We start from the raw sequence: 14,354 nt of genomic DNA, 5'->3' as shown, positions 1-14,354 counted from the left end.
GGTTTGTGAAAGTGGAGGCAGCTGAATTCGCTGGTAAAGAAACACAAAAAGTCCAATATGGAGTGACATTTACATGGAATTAAGGAAAAAAATTGGCATGCAGTGGCCTCTTTAGCATGAGGATTGCAAACCTCTGAGCAGCAGCCACAAACTTCTGCTTGCTGTGGAAAAAAATTGCATTGGGAAATAATGTGGATCAGAGAAGTAAATTTTCTGTCAAGATAAGCTTTATTACAGAGCCAAGTTTAAAAAAAGAAAAAAAAAAGGTGGGAAAAAAAATCCCTAGACGGTTTATCTCATTATTATTAACATTCTTTAGTATTTACCAGGCTCTCTAAGCAAGCCAGGCTGTCAGAGAGGCACTGGACCACAGAGAGAGATCCAGGTTTACTCCTGGGAGCTCACTTTACCTCTCATCCTGTAAAGAGGGTTGATAGCAGACGTGTTTCAAAGGGCTGACAGTTGTAAAAAGACTCAAAACCTCAGGAATTCAATAGCTGTGGACTGTTCTTGCAGCTTAGTTTGGGATTTTCAGGGTTCTCTTCTTCCTCCTCCCCCTCTTGTTTTTGATTCACCCTGCCTGTGAGGCTCTGGGAATGAAAAATGTGAGAATGGGTAAGAAGGGATAAAAATTAGAGGGGAAGCATATGTTTTGAAAGGTATTCAGAAATGTTTTCAGTTTGAGGCCCCCAGCTCTCAGGAGGAGCATGTTTGCTCATACCTGACTGTAACCACTAGGGTACAGAGGTGTGCTACTGCAGGGAGATCTGCTATACATAAGCTGCACTTTTTCATGGGATCAGCCCCTAAATCAATTTGATGTGTCCATGCATAGTTTTAAATCTCAGATTTTACCCAACATACAATTTTCAACCCTCTCTCCAGTGTGGTGCTTTGTTTCACTCTTAGGAGAAAGGCACATCAGCAAAAAGGGCCAGATTGAAGTTGGTAATAAATGAACAAATGGGCTTAGTGTCTAATCATGCCAGTCAGAGGAATCTGCTGTGCTGAAAGTGATAATTCACTGATGAAGTAGATTTTTCTACTTACCTATTGCCATTCATATCTTGGATTTAGTCTTTGTTAGCTCAGAAATTGAAGGTACTTGGTCATGTTCCCATAGCACCCGTGTTGAAAGACATGTTTCTGGCAGTAGTTACTGTGTCTGGTGAGGATGTGAAGAACATGAGAGCAGGGAAATGATTTAAAATAAAAGTGTCTTAGCAGAATAGTAGGTGCTGTTTGCCAAGCACAGATGCACATAATACTAATCCTGTAGCCACTGCCACCTATCTCTGATTTTTATAAGTGATGTGCATATTTGGATTTTTAGGAAGAGGAGAGATGGAGGAAAAGGTGAAAAGCTTATTTTCAACTGACTTTCTTCTCTTGTGATGCAAATCTGGGACTTGCAGCTCAAACCCCTTTCAGCACAGCCTGTTCCCTTTGACTGTCTCCCCCAGCTATCACCCCAGCAAAGGCGAGTAAGAACAGTAATTGCTTTAAAGCCTCAGGAATTGTGCCTGAATGCCAACAAGTGACGTGATCTTTATAACAAAAAAAAAAAAAACCAAACAAACCACCAAAACAAACAATTGCCCTGTTCTCACGGAAATCCAGATTCATTGCAAATATGTTCACTTTAGAGCAGACACAGTGCAATAAAATTACAGTGCTCTGCAGCATTCATCTCGGCTCTTCACAGCCACCCACCCAATTACAAGCTGTGTCTTGCCAGCAGAACACTGTTGCTTGGTTTCTGTATTATTTTTATAGCTTTGCTTTCCTCCACATAACTTTAGAGGTAGGCTGTGCTTACTCCTTTCCTTTCACCAGGTTGTTCTTCTGCTGTTAAAAAAAAAAAAAAAAAAAAAAAAAAATTGGCTGGTATGGAAAGTCTTTCGCATGGCTCTAAATGTGATTTGTTTTTTAATGTAGAATAAGCTCTGAATAGTTGTTTCTAAGACCTTAATAGCTCTGGTTTATGTCAGTAATTATATGAAAGGTTAATCTTTAAATCACCAGCATTTCCTAAATTCCTAATCAACTTCATGCTTGGAAAGGAACCTGCATAAATGCTCAATTTGTTAATATTAGACTGGGTTGAGCAGGTCAAGGAAAAGTATAACCTTGGTGCATAATGGTAAATTGAACACAGCAAAAATATCTCAGATCTGTTTGTGATTATAGCTGTGAATGGGAAAGCTGACTGAGTGTAGATATAATTAGCAGGAGAATCCGCAGTAGCTCAAGATCACCCATCCTTCTAGATGAGGGTTTCTTAAGATAATTTGGGTGGAAAAGTCCGATTTTCTAGCAAGTCTGTGGTGAACTGTGACTAGGATAGCTAAAAAATCCAGCCAAAAAAATTGGTGGCAGAGGCAGAGTGCTGGAGTTGAGCAGGCAGAGTGATGGATGAGGGGGACATTGTACTCGCAGGGAGCAGGGAGGTGGCAGAGGAAATGACGGGGCAGCGGGCACGTGTGTTTGGGGAAGCGTGTCCGACTGCGCCTCCCTCCGTGGCAGTGTTGGAAAAGGCAGGGGGAGAGAGAGATGCTGGGCATCTTTCTTAAATCTCTGCTGTTGTCCTTGCCACAGCCTGAACGTGGGAGGGGAAGGCACGGAAAAATCTCATTTCCCATGGGTGCACAGTGGCCCCCTTGCCTTCTCATCTTCCTTTTTATCCCGTCCCTTCACCCCTGCCTTTTCTCTCTCCTGCTGAATGGAGCTATTTAGTGTTGTACCCTCCTTTGCAGAAGCTGTTTCATCCCTGCTTGCACAGTTTTTAAGACTGCTTTCTCCACCCACCCTCAGTCTTGGTTTTTCATCTGTGCTACTTCTTTAGGTTAACCATCTTTGCAAAAGGAAAAGGAATCTGGTAACACCCTGATTTGGTTGCTGTTACTCCAGTCTTTCCTCTTATCTTTTGTCTCCTCTTAATTTCATTATTATCACTGCTATTATTATTATAGCACTAGAAATAAGCTTCCTCATTAAACACTCCCTTTTTGCCATTCTGAATACCACTGTAGAAGCTGGAGGGGGGAGGAAGGGGAGGGAGCCTCAGAGAATCCTTTTGCTGTTAATGCAGAATGAGACACACACAAGGAACAAATGTAGTCCATCGCAGAAGCAAATGAGGGTTGTTTGGGTTTTTTTATCAGAACTGAAGAAAATGGTCAAATATACTCGTTTCAACTACCCCTCAACGCCTTATCCATAAAAACATACAGAATCTATTAAAGCATACAAAAATATCCTTAGGTTCATGGGCTTTCTGTGGTACAGGTATGCAGGGGGCTGGATCAGCCTGGTACAGAGCAGCCTTGCTGTGACCACAAGGAACAGGTCATCCCTTGGCCTCACCCCCTACAGCACCCAGACATGGCAAAGGAGGGAATTGGCAGCTTTAACACAGAATTTCTTTGTATTTTATATTTTCAGGCCAGAAACAGAACATGGTACATTAGCATTGATTCTGTGGTTTCATATAATTTTTTTTTTTTTTAACTAGTACAGAAAGAAGGAAAAAAAAAAGGCAGAAAGGAAAATAAATCATCCCTTATATACATTCAAAGCATACACAGCAACAGTTCCTTCAGCACTGGGTGTGCTGTGAGTGGGTATTGATGTTAGCAGCAAGAGAATGCATATTAGAGATCTGTAACACTGGTACTGTTAACCAGCTTCAGGAAAGGTAGTGCTTTTGCTTGCCTTTCACCCTGCCTTGTGTGCAAAAAGACAGTTAAGTAGAAAGAAAATAATGTTAATTACCTAATTATAAAAGGGAAGTTAGTCCTATTAAGTGAAACATCAAAAAGGGAATATTTAAAATATTTTTCTTCCTTTGATAATCCCCAAGCATTTCATGGAGGAAACACTGTTCACAACTAACCCCAAAAGCATCTTTTTTTCTTTGTTCCTTTTGATTTTGGAGCCATTTAATAAGCCAGAATAAGGGCATCAAAAGAGAGGGACTAACTTATCTCTGGGCAGTTGTTGAACATGAAATTTGGAAGAAAGAATTAGGGAAAATTTGTCCCTGCAGTTGCTCTAAATGCAGTACAAATATAATAACTCTCATATACACCAATCAAATAGCCTGGAGCAGGATGAATAACTGGATTTGCAATCGCTGGATTGAAATGAAATACAGTCTCTTTTATTTCTTTATTAGCCACATATATTTCATGTAAACTTTCAGACTGGATCTGGGCACCCTGTGGAGTACTTTCATGCCATGGAACAGCAGTGATACCCTCTTTTCTCCAATAAATATTCAGAGGGTGTCAAGATCTCCAGAAATCCTCTGGGGATTACCGGGAGGTTGTCTCTAGAAGGGATTATTACCCTTAGGAAAGATTTCTGCATGAGAATTTTGAAATATATCCTTTAATAAATGTTGTGCTCTCCATGGAGGACACATCCATCATCCTGCTCAGGGTGGCAAGTCATTGGTGGCCATCACCTCTCTGCAGGAGAAGTGGCAACAGGCAAACCCCAAATCAGCTCTCACTCAAGAAATCACTGCACCTTAAAAGAAAAATGCTCGGTTCAGTTTACTTGGGCTGCCAGTGCGAGATGCATGGAGCACAGAAGTGAATAAATTCCAGAGGCAGAATTGCTCACATCTTTGCAAACGTAGCTGGAGGTTGCTAACACCAATAAACAGCAGGGATAATTCCAGAGGAGTGCAATCACTCGTGTGTTTCAAATACAACCCACAAATATGCTAAAAATACATGGAAATACAACCGCGGGATGATTGATTGTTGGAATCAGGCTTGTCTCAGGTTCACAGGGGCAAAACCACAACTGCACCAACACGTTTCCTGATAGCAGCAGGGGGTCATTATAGAAATAAAGCCAGTTCATATTTCATTTTACCATATGCAGACAGTATTTTAACAGCCTTGGTTGATTTTGGAAGCTTCGTGACAAGTGGCTGTAACCAGTCCTGCTGGCTGCAGTGCTGCCTGGGGGTTTGGGAAACTCATAGCCCAGTCCAAAGTTAGAGAGCCAATTTTTCACAGTTAAATTCCCCATTGATTTCAGAGAAGGGTTTGATGGGGAAAATAAATATAGCTGGGCCCTCAGTTAGCATGGCATAAAGTACTTTTGCTTCGAACATGATCAGGAACCCAAAGAGATGAGGGGCTCTGTACCTTCCCTCTGCCCTTCTGCTAGGTTTGTACATGGACACTCAACCCCTCAGGTCACTTGGGAGTTTCAGGAGGGACCAGGCCCTTGTGGGCTTGAGGCACAGAGAGAGAAATATGTGCATTTCTTTAAAGAAAGAAAAGCCTGGGTTTAACAGTGCTTGCTTGTTTGAAAGCTGTGGATGAATTTGCAGTGGCTTCAGGAAAAAAAGCAGTTGATTTTCAGTAAATTTTTTGTGAAACTGTTGTCTTCCAGTATATAATCTCATTGCTTTCACACATGACATTATAGTCTCACTGCATAAAAATTTTGATGAAGAGGCTGTTTCCATGTTTAATAATACACAGAATGAGAGAAATAGAGGAATACAGGAAAATAAGTTCTGACTCCTTAAAAATAGTGAGTCAGGAAAAAAATATAAAAGTCACTCTTTACATTTAAAATTAATGGCTAAAACCTGCTAAGCAAGAAAACAAATGATTTCTTCTGTGCCTGTTTTCTGCTTTATAAGCCTGCTGTACCCTTGTAAGAGTAGGTAGCACTTTAATGCTATGAAAAAGGAAAAAAAAAAACCTATGTTACATTAAAATACATGTAAAATTTTGGAATTGCTCATCTCTTGGTGGTAACCTGAGGATAGAGAAACATGTACAAAACATAGAAATGTCACCCACTTCATTATCCATAACATTTTATTCGCATGTAATGCTGTAGGAAGAAAATTTCAAGATGCTCTGCCTGATATTATAAAACTCCCTCATCGTCAATTAGTGTGAGAGGAGCTGGTGAAAAGATCAATCGGTTGCTTGTTCACATTCTGGAATGAAAAATCCAAAATACAAGGAAAGGAAGCCTTTATTTAAGGGCAGTCAGATTAAACAGCTGTGTGATTCTACATCATTAAATCACTGCTTATATCCATCAATGCCATTTTTCAGTCCTTACTAAGGAGGCTTCATCTGCCTCCAGCCTCTGCAGAGGTTTTGGGGTTGTTTTGTTAGTGAAGGCTGGTGGTGAAAGGGAGGGACAGGAGCTGGGCTTTGCCAGCACTTTGCTACAGGACCCAGAAGGGTGCTCTGAAACTCTGTCTTACCCTGACAGTGGTTTTGCTCGAGCTTCACCACTGAGACCCAAATAATTGCTTTTGCTCTTCTCCATTCAGCGTGGCACCACAGGGCACAAAACAAAGGGATCTTTGCTCTTGGCATAGCTCAAAACAAGCATAAAAGTGGGAAATGCAAGTAAAAGCCCTTAAATTTAGCACTTTTTTTGGTCTTTTTTATATTAAAGAAAATTCTGATGAGCACATTTTGGCAGTGTTTCACTTGTTTGGGTTTTGTTGGTTGCTTTTTTAGTGAGTCTTTGCACTAGGATCAGTTTTGATACAAAATACTTTTAGGGGTTGTAGCGCAGATTTTATGGATCTTACAGCAACTAACAAGTGAGCTGTACTTAAAAATCCTCAGAAATCCTGTCCTAGGGGCACGGTCAAAACTTCAGCCTTTCTGAGGTGCACTGGGTCCTTGTTGTACTGATGTCCAGTTACAGGTAGCACATTAACAAAAATAGAATTCCAGTGTCATGCTTCACATCTTCAGCAACATGATGTACGTGAACGTGTGCTAATTACAATGGGAAGCCACCTGGGTAATTTTAAGCTTTCTATTTTACGTGGCTTCTTTGCTCCTCGACTTTTCATTTCAACACTCAGCATGAAGAGAGAGGTTAAACTGTTGCATTTTGTATACAGGGAACCATTCATGTAATATACACCAGTCTGTAAAAACTGTAAATGCTATTTTTTTTTATTTTAAACAGTTTTCTTAGTTTACAAAAGATCAATAATTGGTACCTTTTTTACACTCTCAGATTCCTGAATGTTGACAGATCTTCAAAGGGAGTATTAGCATATGAAACCTTAAGATTGGCTGTCCTGAAGGATTTTAAGACACGATAAAGCTAAAATATCAAGTCTCTCGGACAGCCTCTCTTAAACAATTTGGGCAGAGGTGCATGTCAGAAATCACCAGCAAAGCCCAGCAACCCCCCCCCACCCCGTGCCACTGTCTGCCTGCACGCTGTTATTTGGTTGCACACTGTTTAAATCCCAAAGGAAAATCACACCTCGCATTCCCTCGCTGGCTGCTGGTGACAGGAACAAGATCCGTACTCATTAATGATCACCAGGGCTCCCTCAATGTGGTTGGGTTTGTAATCAACGTAATACTCCTGGGCTGACATGGCAGCCATTTGGTGCATGGTCTGTTTTTGCTTCTGCTTCCTGCGCTGTGTGACAAAGCACTGTCTTAGTTGCCTTAAGCCGGCTGGGAAGCACTTCCAGGAGACGTACAACACCAAAACCACGATGAGGAAGGAAAAAATCAGTGCCATGGTGCCCGTCACCACCTTGTGAATCTGCACGGCGTTCTCGGAGTTCTCGCCGGGTATGGTGATGGTGACGGCGTACGTGGTCCGATCCTCGTCACCGTCGGGCACGTCGTAGGTGGCGGTGGCCGAGCCATAGCCGAGCGTCTGCTCGCTGTTGTTGGTCACCGGGGAGAAGGTGTTGACGCTCGTGGGGTCGGCGTTGTCCTCGCACAAGTGAAAGGCGTACACGGCGTCCAAAACATCCTCGCCCTGGGCGTACTCGGGGGTGGCACAGAGCAGGTTGCTGTCGTAGCGACCCTGGAAGTTGCTCAGCCAGGAGGCCAGGGCGCAGACGTTCCGGCTGCAATCCCAGGCGTTGGCGGAAAGGCTGATGCTCGTGAGGGACTTCCAGGAGTCGAGGACTCGGGAGTCGATGTAGGTCAGCCGGTTGGAGTCCAGCTGCAGGGATTTGAGATGAGGTACACTTTCAAAAACGTGAGGTTCGATGTATTCGATTTCGTTGCCGGAGAGATCCATCTTTTCGAGTTGCCATATCCAGTCCAAAGTGTTTACTACGATGGTAACTTTATTCCTTCGCAAGCAGAGGGAGTGCAGGGAGATGAGCCTGGGAAAATGGGCTAAATTCACTTTCACCAAGTCATTGTGCTCGAGGTGCAGCTCAGTGAGTTTGAACAAGCCTGCAAAAGAGTTTCGAGCCAGGCTCTTTAACTGATTGTATCCTATGTCTAGAAACTTCAGGCTGCGACAGTCCTGAAAAATTCTCACTGGCACGAACTTGATGGCGTTCGACCGCATGTGCAAAGTTGTCAGTTTTCTCAGCCCGTGGAACAGGTCAGGCTCCAAAGACTGTAGGTTGTTGTACGATAAATCCACACTGCGCAAGTTTGGCATGGGGCGGAAAGTGGTGTTGGGCAGTTGAGTTATTTTGTTGGAACTCAGGGTGAGCTCTTTAACTCGCCGCAATTTTTGAAAGGCATTCCCCTCCACTGAGCAAATGTGATTGTGATCCAGATAGAGCCACGTGAGCTGCATTAACCCTGTGAACTGTCCATCATGCAGCTCTGAAAGGCTGTTGTACCGCAGAGACAAGCCCATCATGCCCGACAGGTTGCGAGGCATCTCTGTGAGATTCAGTGATTCACAGTACAAAAGCCTGCCCTCACACCGACAGAGCTGTGGACACCCACTATTCACAGCTGGAAGCATTTTAGAAAAGATACCCAGCGTACACAATATCAACCCTGGGGGCTTCCTCAGCAGCCAGTTTAAACAGAGACCAATAAGAAGGAAATCCATTAGCAAGAATATTTCCAAATATGCTTGAGAATGTCCATTGAATCTTTTCAAATTCTACATCATATTTTATTTAAGGGAGGGAAAAAAAAAGGCAAACCAACGAAACAAAGCCCGAAAACCAAAGCAAAACAGCAAACAGAACAAACACAGAGGCAAATATTTCACTTTACAGCATGCAGGAGCTGTGCAGCATTAAAGTTCACAGACATTCAAAGGTAAAATGATAGTGATTTTGTTCATGTTAAATGCTGCAGCAAAGGAAAAAAAAAAATCTTTCTTCATGAAAGAATTTAATTAAAAAGTGTCTTACCCACCCTTTTCCAGAGAGTGACAACCTCCATTCAGTTGCTTCCTTTGTGTTTGGACTAATTATATGCAGAGCTAAAAAAGACCCCTCTGTGCTACAAATTCAGTCCCTTTCAATGTTGTGCAAGGCTGGCAAGCTCACAATGTCTCACTTCGCTTCTGCTCAACGAGCGAAAGGCTTGTCCAGCTAGCTTTTGAGCTGCCTCCTAGGACCTGCAAGTTTCAGAACTATGTACATGAGCTTGATCTTCTCCTTCTCCCTCTGTCCTTTCCTCTGCAGTTAACACTGTGGCGTGAAAAAAACTCCAGACTCTTTACTAACGACTCCACAGGATTTGTCAATCTGTTTAATGTCCATCATTTGCAACGACCATTGACCGGCACAACCTTTACTCCAGAGAGAGGTTACCATTCATTCACTGACCGGCTAAGGGTCGCTTTATTTCCCATTCTTTGTTCGCTTTGCTTGTTAGGTGATGCTTAGAGCAGAGAGAGACAGCAAGAATCCCTTCCCTTCAGCTGAGCAGTATGTTGCTAGAGCATGCAGAGGCACCCAGTGTTCACTGAGTGTCGTAAGCTGCTCATGATTGTACGCCTGCACTGTGCATCTCAGACATGGGCAGATTGAAAAGGGGTGGGCATAAAACCAACATCGGAGCGAACCAGGAAAGTAATATATGCTCTTTGATGAAATGGAAAATACTTTAAGCCTATCTCGCCATTTCTCAAACAGGCACGCACACACAGCCGCACAAATCATCAAAAGCGAGGCAGTGCTAAGTAGGAAGCTTGAGAATTAGGATTCTTTCTCTTTTTTTTTTTCGGATGCTTTTGTTTAAAGTCTGAATTTATAAGCTATTAGCCGGGAGAGGGAGAGACTCGATTACTTGGTTTGGGAAGGAATATGTAAACCAATCTCTTTGGATTGCTTTTTCTCTCTAATTCCGATGATGAGATTTGCCTTTTGGAGTCTTGGGGTGGGGGATTGAGGGGTGCGAGGGGGTAAATGTGTTTTTTTTTTCTTCTGACATTGTCTAAATAGAGCATGATTTGAGATTCTGTGCTTTCTTTTGACAGAAATGCAGCCAAAGCTCTGCAAATAGGAATGTCTCGTTTCATATAAGCTTTAATTACATTTGGTCTTTTTCCATCCTGCATATTTTGTGTGTTCAGCACATGCCTTTCCTAAAGGATTTCTTTTTTTTTTTTTTTTTTTTTCTCCTCCTTTTTCTTTGCAGTGTATGCTACGGCACACAAAACTCCTATTCTAGCAGCATAAAGATTACTGTGCTTTTTGAATAAGGTCAATGCATAGGTTGCTGTTACCATGTTGGCAGCATGCAAAGAGAGGGTTTCAAACCCCATTAGTTAATAAGTTTTGCAGATTGTGCTGGTTTTTGTTCCGTGTACCCAAAAAAAAAAAAAAAAAATCTTTGCTGGGTAATTTGCAGTCCTCGTTCTCTATGGGAAGCGCATCGTCAATGAGCTCTGTAATTTTTACTGACTGAAAAATGTATGGTACTTCTGTCAGGAAAACGCTGGCCATCTTTTCCTATTATGAAATAGAGTCTCAAGCCCGTGTGCTGGTGAAAGGGATCGGAGCTGACAGCTCCCAATTCTGCATCAATTCCCAATGAAGAAGTTCCACACGGAATTACAAGGATTACAGAAGATTGTACTGAATTAAAGTGGACATCGGATGCAAAATGCTGGAGGGACAGGGAAAAACTATTGTGTTTGCTTTCTTTTTCACAGCTGTGTTAATTTAAAAGAAATATCTTGTTTTGGAGGTGTCTGTTGCAGAGCTGATCATTGTGTTTGAGTGTGGCTGCTGTGACTGTGTGCTGGGAGAGATCAAGGAATGCAGTAATTTGATGCAGTAAAAGTTGCTTTGCAGAAGTCCTGGCAAACTTAAAGCTCTCGTGCATAAAAATAAAAACGTGTGAAGGAGATTCATTACTAATGTATTTGCCAGGAACAGTCTTAAATAAATTACAAATATAAACCACTTAAATTGCAGTTTCAGAACCTTGGGATCAATGTGCTTTTATGCTCCTTATTCAGTTTATTTATATTTTTCTGCTCTTCACAGCATTTCAGTGGTCTCAATGCAAAAATGTGATGCTTTAATAGTATACGAACCTCATCTATGTTTTAGCATTTGGGCACGAGAGCTGAAGGTAGTTTTCCTTTCCCCAGATCATGCTGTTTTATTCAAAGCAGGCTGTTTATGCAAGTGTCCACTGGTTGCAGTACACCTTAATTCTGTTTCTCAGTACACAAAAGCAGGAAGGAAAGCAGTGACAGAAGCGACAAGTGAGCATTGAAGCAGGAGAGACTAAAAAACCCCATCCAAGAATATATTCCAGATTGCCTCAATGAATATTTTGGTGCAATTAGCAGGGAAAAAAAGCCTAAAGGATGACTTGAGTTTAACAGATACTGAAAAAAGCTTCAAAGTACTGAGGTTGTGTCCCTTAAAAATCTGCACCCCTACAAGTCTTCATGGGGGAAGTCTTAATGCTTTCTCCCATGTGAAAATTTCAGGAGAGGTCTGCAACAGTAGCCCTGAAAATTTCAATTACATCTTCAAGGAAAGCTGCCATTTTCTGCAAATCAGATGATGATAATGATCACTTAGTTACCATTTAAATGCTATGTATAAAGAATTCCTCTAGATGAAGCTCCCTGATACATCACTGAAGACCTGAATATTTTTTTTTCACTGCTTCTCCTTGTTATCACCTGGGATACAGCTTGGATCCCAACCAATGTGCCTATTCCCACACTGGCATATAATCCATTATCATTTAGTTTTCAAAGGCAGGAATTAGAGCAGACAGTAGCAAACCTATATAGCAGCAGCTGGAAGACTGACAACCAGAGTTAGGGATCCAGAATTAATGGCCCTAATTGCACTCTCTCAAAGCTCTGATGGAGGGCTATTGAATGAGAAACTCTGCTCTTGTCCAAAACCTGGTTGTAGAAAAGAATCCAGGTAGTTCTTAAGATGAGAGACCTCAGTGCATGTTTGAGGCTGTGATGTTGAGACACAGTAGTGACCAAATTCAAGAACTGGGGCATCTGGAACATCTTTTGTGAATTGGTGTCCTACTGTATTTTTGCAATGTACCCTTTTTGCAATAAAACCAGGAATCCACTTTGAAGATGATTGTAATGCAAAGGGCTTAATTTCCACTGTCTGAGCTGTTATCACAGCCAAACTGTTAAGTTTACACATTTTCTGAAGTTTCAAAGCCTCTGGCAAGTCTCTATAAATTAGCAGATTTAAATTAGCTTTATTAAATGTGCTATTATAAAACATTTTAAGAATGGCAAACTAAGTTTGTATGTGTTTAAAGGAGCTTGATTAAATCAATGTAAAGTAGGTTACAGAAGAACAACATGAATAAAGTTTTAGAAAGTTTAGCTGGGAAGCTGCTGCTTGTAGTCATGACAAGCGTAATTCAGTGGCAATTATGGTCAGAATCGTTCAGGCTGAAAAAGAAAAGCACCTTTCAGTGTATTTGGTCTACACATTTTTAATATTGTGTTCATATTAATCATAGAATCATCAAGATTGGAAAAGACCTCTAAGATCATCCAGTCCAACCATTAAATGTCCTATATATTAACTGGCCTCAGAATAATTTCCTTCTTGCTAATCCCTTGGATATTCCTTTACTGTTTGTGCCTGGATAATTCCCTTACCTTAATTTGCAGTCCAGGACAGATGGGGTTGGGACAGAGTGCATGAGATCAGAATGTGGCCACTGATGTCTAACTCTTCATGTGCACATCTTTTAATAAATCCACCAACAAAATACGAAAAGGCAAAACAATGTATTAAATGCTGAGTATAGTTCTTCCTTTTGGCATTTTCTGAGTGGTTTTTATCAGAATAATAAAACTTGGTGCTCTTAGTGATGATTTTAATTTCCTTTCATGAATGGAAGGACTCAAACCTTGATCTTTGGTAGTCTTTAATTTTCAAGTGTGCTGAACCATGGCATTTTGTATAAAAGAAACATTTAAAAACAGAAAAGAGGGGGAAAAGATGTGACTTTTAAAGCAAACTAAATCTGTTATTTCTCTTGTATTTCTGTCTTGGTCATTCTGAATATTTATTGGCTGCCCCTTCTATATAGAATTTAGGATTTCAGCTGATAAGAAGTCCAGTTCTATAATGTCTGTTTCAGTAGATATAAAAATGAGTATCATTATACAAGATTTTGACCAGAATATTCCTGGTGGCTCCAGATGTCATTAAATTTTCACAGTACCTGACAGACTCATTGGATTTTTCGCTACCTTTAAGTCATAGAAATTCTTATGTAAATGACCTTATTGTTTTTGACAAGGTGATAAACATTTTTCTGTCTCATTGCAGTCATTCCATCCTCATTGTCCACATTCACTCGTGGGTGGTCATGCAGAGCTCTAGAAGGTTGCTCACAGAAGAGACCCATGTGCAGAATTGACAGTGCAGTGCAGAAATGTCAATTTTTAGGACGACATATCAGGATATGTCGTCCTAAAAATGATGTTATTAAGATGAAGTAACTCTCTCCTCCATTCATTACTGGTAGACTACTTGAATAAGCTAAAACATGACTGACTCTCTTAAGTAACTGTGAAAATACCTATGGATTTCTGGACATGATACCAAAACTCTTCACTGTTACTGGTTCTGAATGTCCAGGGGTAATGGGAAAAAGACAAGTAAAATTATCCTTTTGTGATTAATCAACACATGAAGATCATGGAACATCCTGGCTAGGCAAAGACTGGAGTGTTACTGTCAAGTTACCAGGTTGGTGGAACTGGTTTACAGGAAAAGTGAAAATTTAAACCTTGGGTTTTGATTAACCCTTGCTAATTTGTGTCTCTAAAGGTGTCTTAGGAAGTTGTGGAGGAAGCACGTGTGGAGTGCAATTATTAGAAAGTGCGAAGGTTTTAGTTGGTCGTGTTTGACTGGAAATCAATTAGTTCCACCTTCAGAAGTGCTAAGTGAGACACTCCACAAAGGTTTATCTCAAGACCTTCCCAAGCATTTCTGGAGGTGCCAGCAAATGAACTGCAATTAATTTCCATTTGCTTAAGAGCAAAGAGGGCCACAGCTTATCCCCACACTTGGATATATCTGCTGTGCCCTCTGCTACTGTTGATAGTTCATCTGTGAGGATTATTTTTTTTTTATAAAC

General features: G+C 41.2%; 2 protein-coding genes across 5 annotated transcripts in view; one reads left to right on the top strand and one right to left on the bottom strand.

Moving 5' to 3' along the window:
- Positions 1–14,354, top strand: part of CTNNA2 (catenin alpha 2) — a 463,437-nt gene that overhangs the window by 298,292 nt on the left and 150,791 nt on the right. The gene's annotated exons all lie outside the window — the stretch shown is intronic.
- On the bottom strand, positions 5,835–9,161 carry LRRTM1 (leucine rich repeat transmembrane neuronal 1). Its single transcript, XM_010402103.3, has one exon. The coding sequence runs from the start codon at positions 8,842–8,844 to the stop codon at positions 7,279–7,281; it is 1,566 nt and encodes a 521-aa protein (XP_010400405.1). The 5' UTR covers positions 8,845–9,161; the 3' UTR covers positions 5,835–7,278.

The sequence above is a fragment of the Corvus cornix genome, chromosome 4 (genome assembly GCF_000738735.6).
Source record: "Corvus cornix cornix isolate S_Up_H32 chromosome 4, ASM73873v5, whole genome shotgun sequence".
NCBI classification, from domain to species: Eukaryota; Metazoa; Chordata; class Aves; order Passeriformes; family Corvidae; genus Corvus; species Corvus cornix.
This window is presented reverse-complemented; position numbering and strand designations above follow the sequence as displayed.

Coding starts and splice junctions, on each gene's coding strand:
- LRRTM1 (XM_010402103.3), bottom strand. CDS start 8,844: ATGGATTTCCTTCTTATTGGTCTCTGTTTAAACTGGCTGCTGAGGAAG.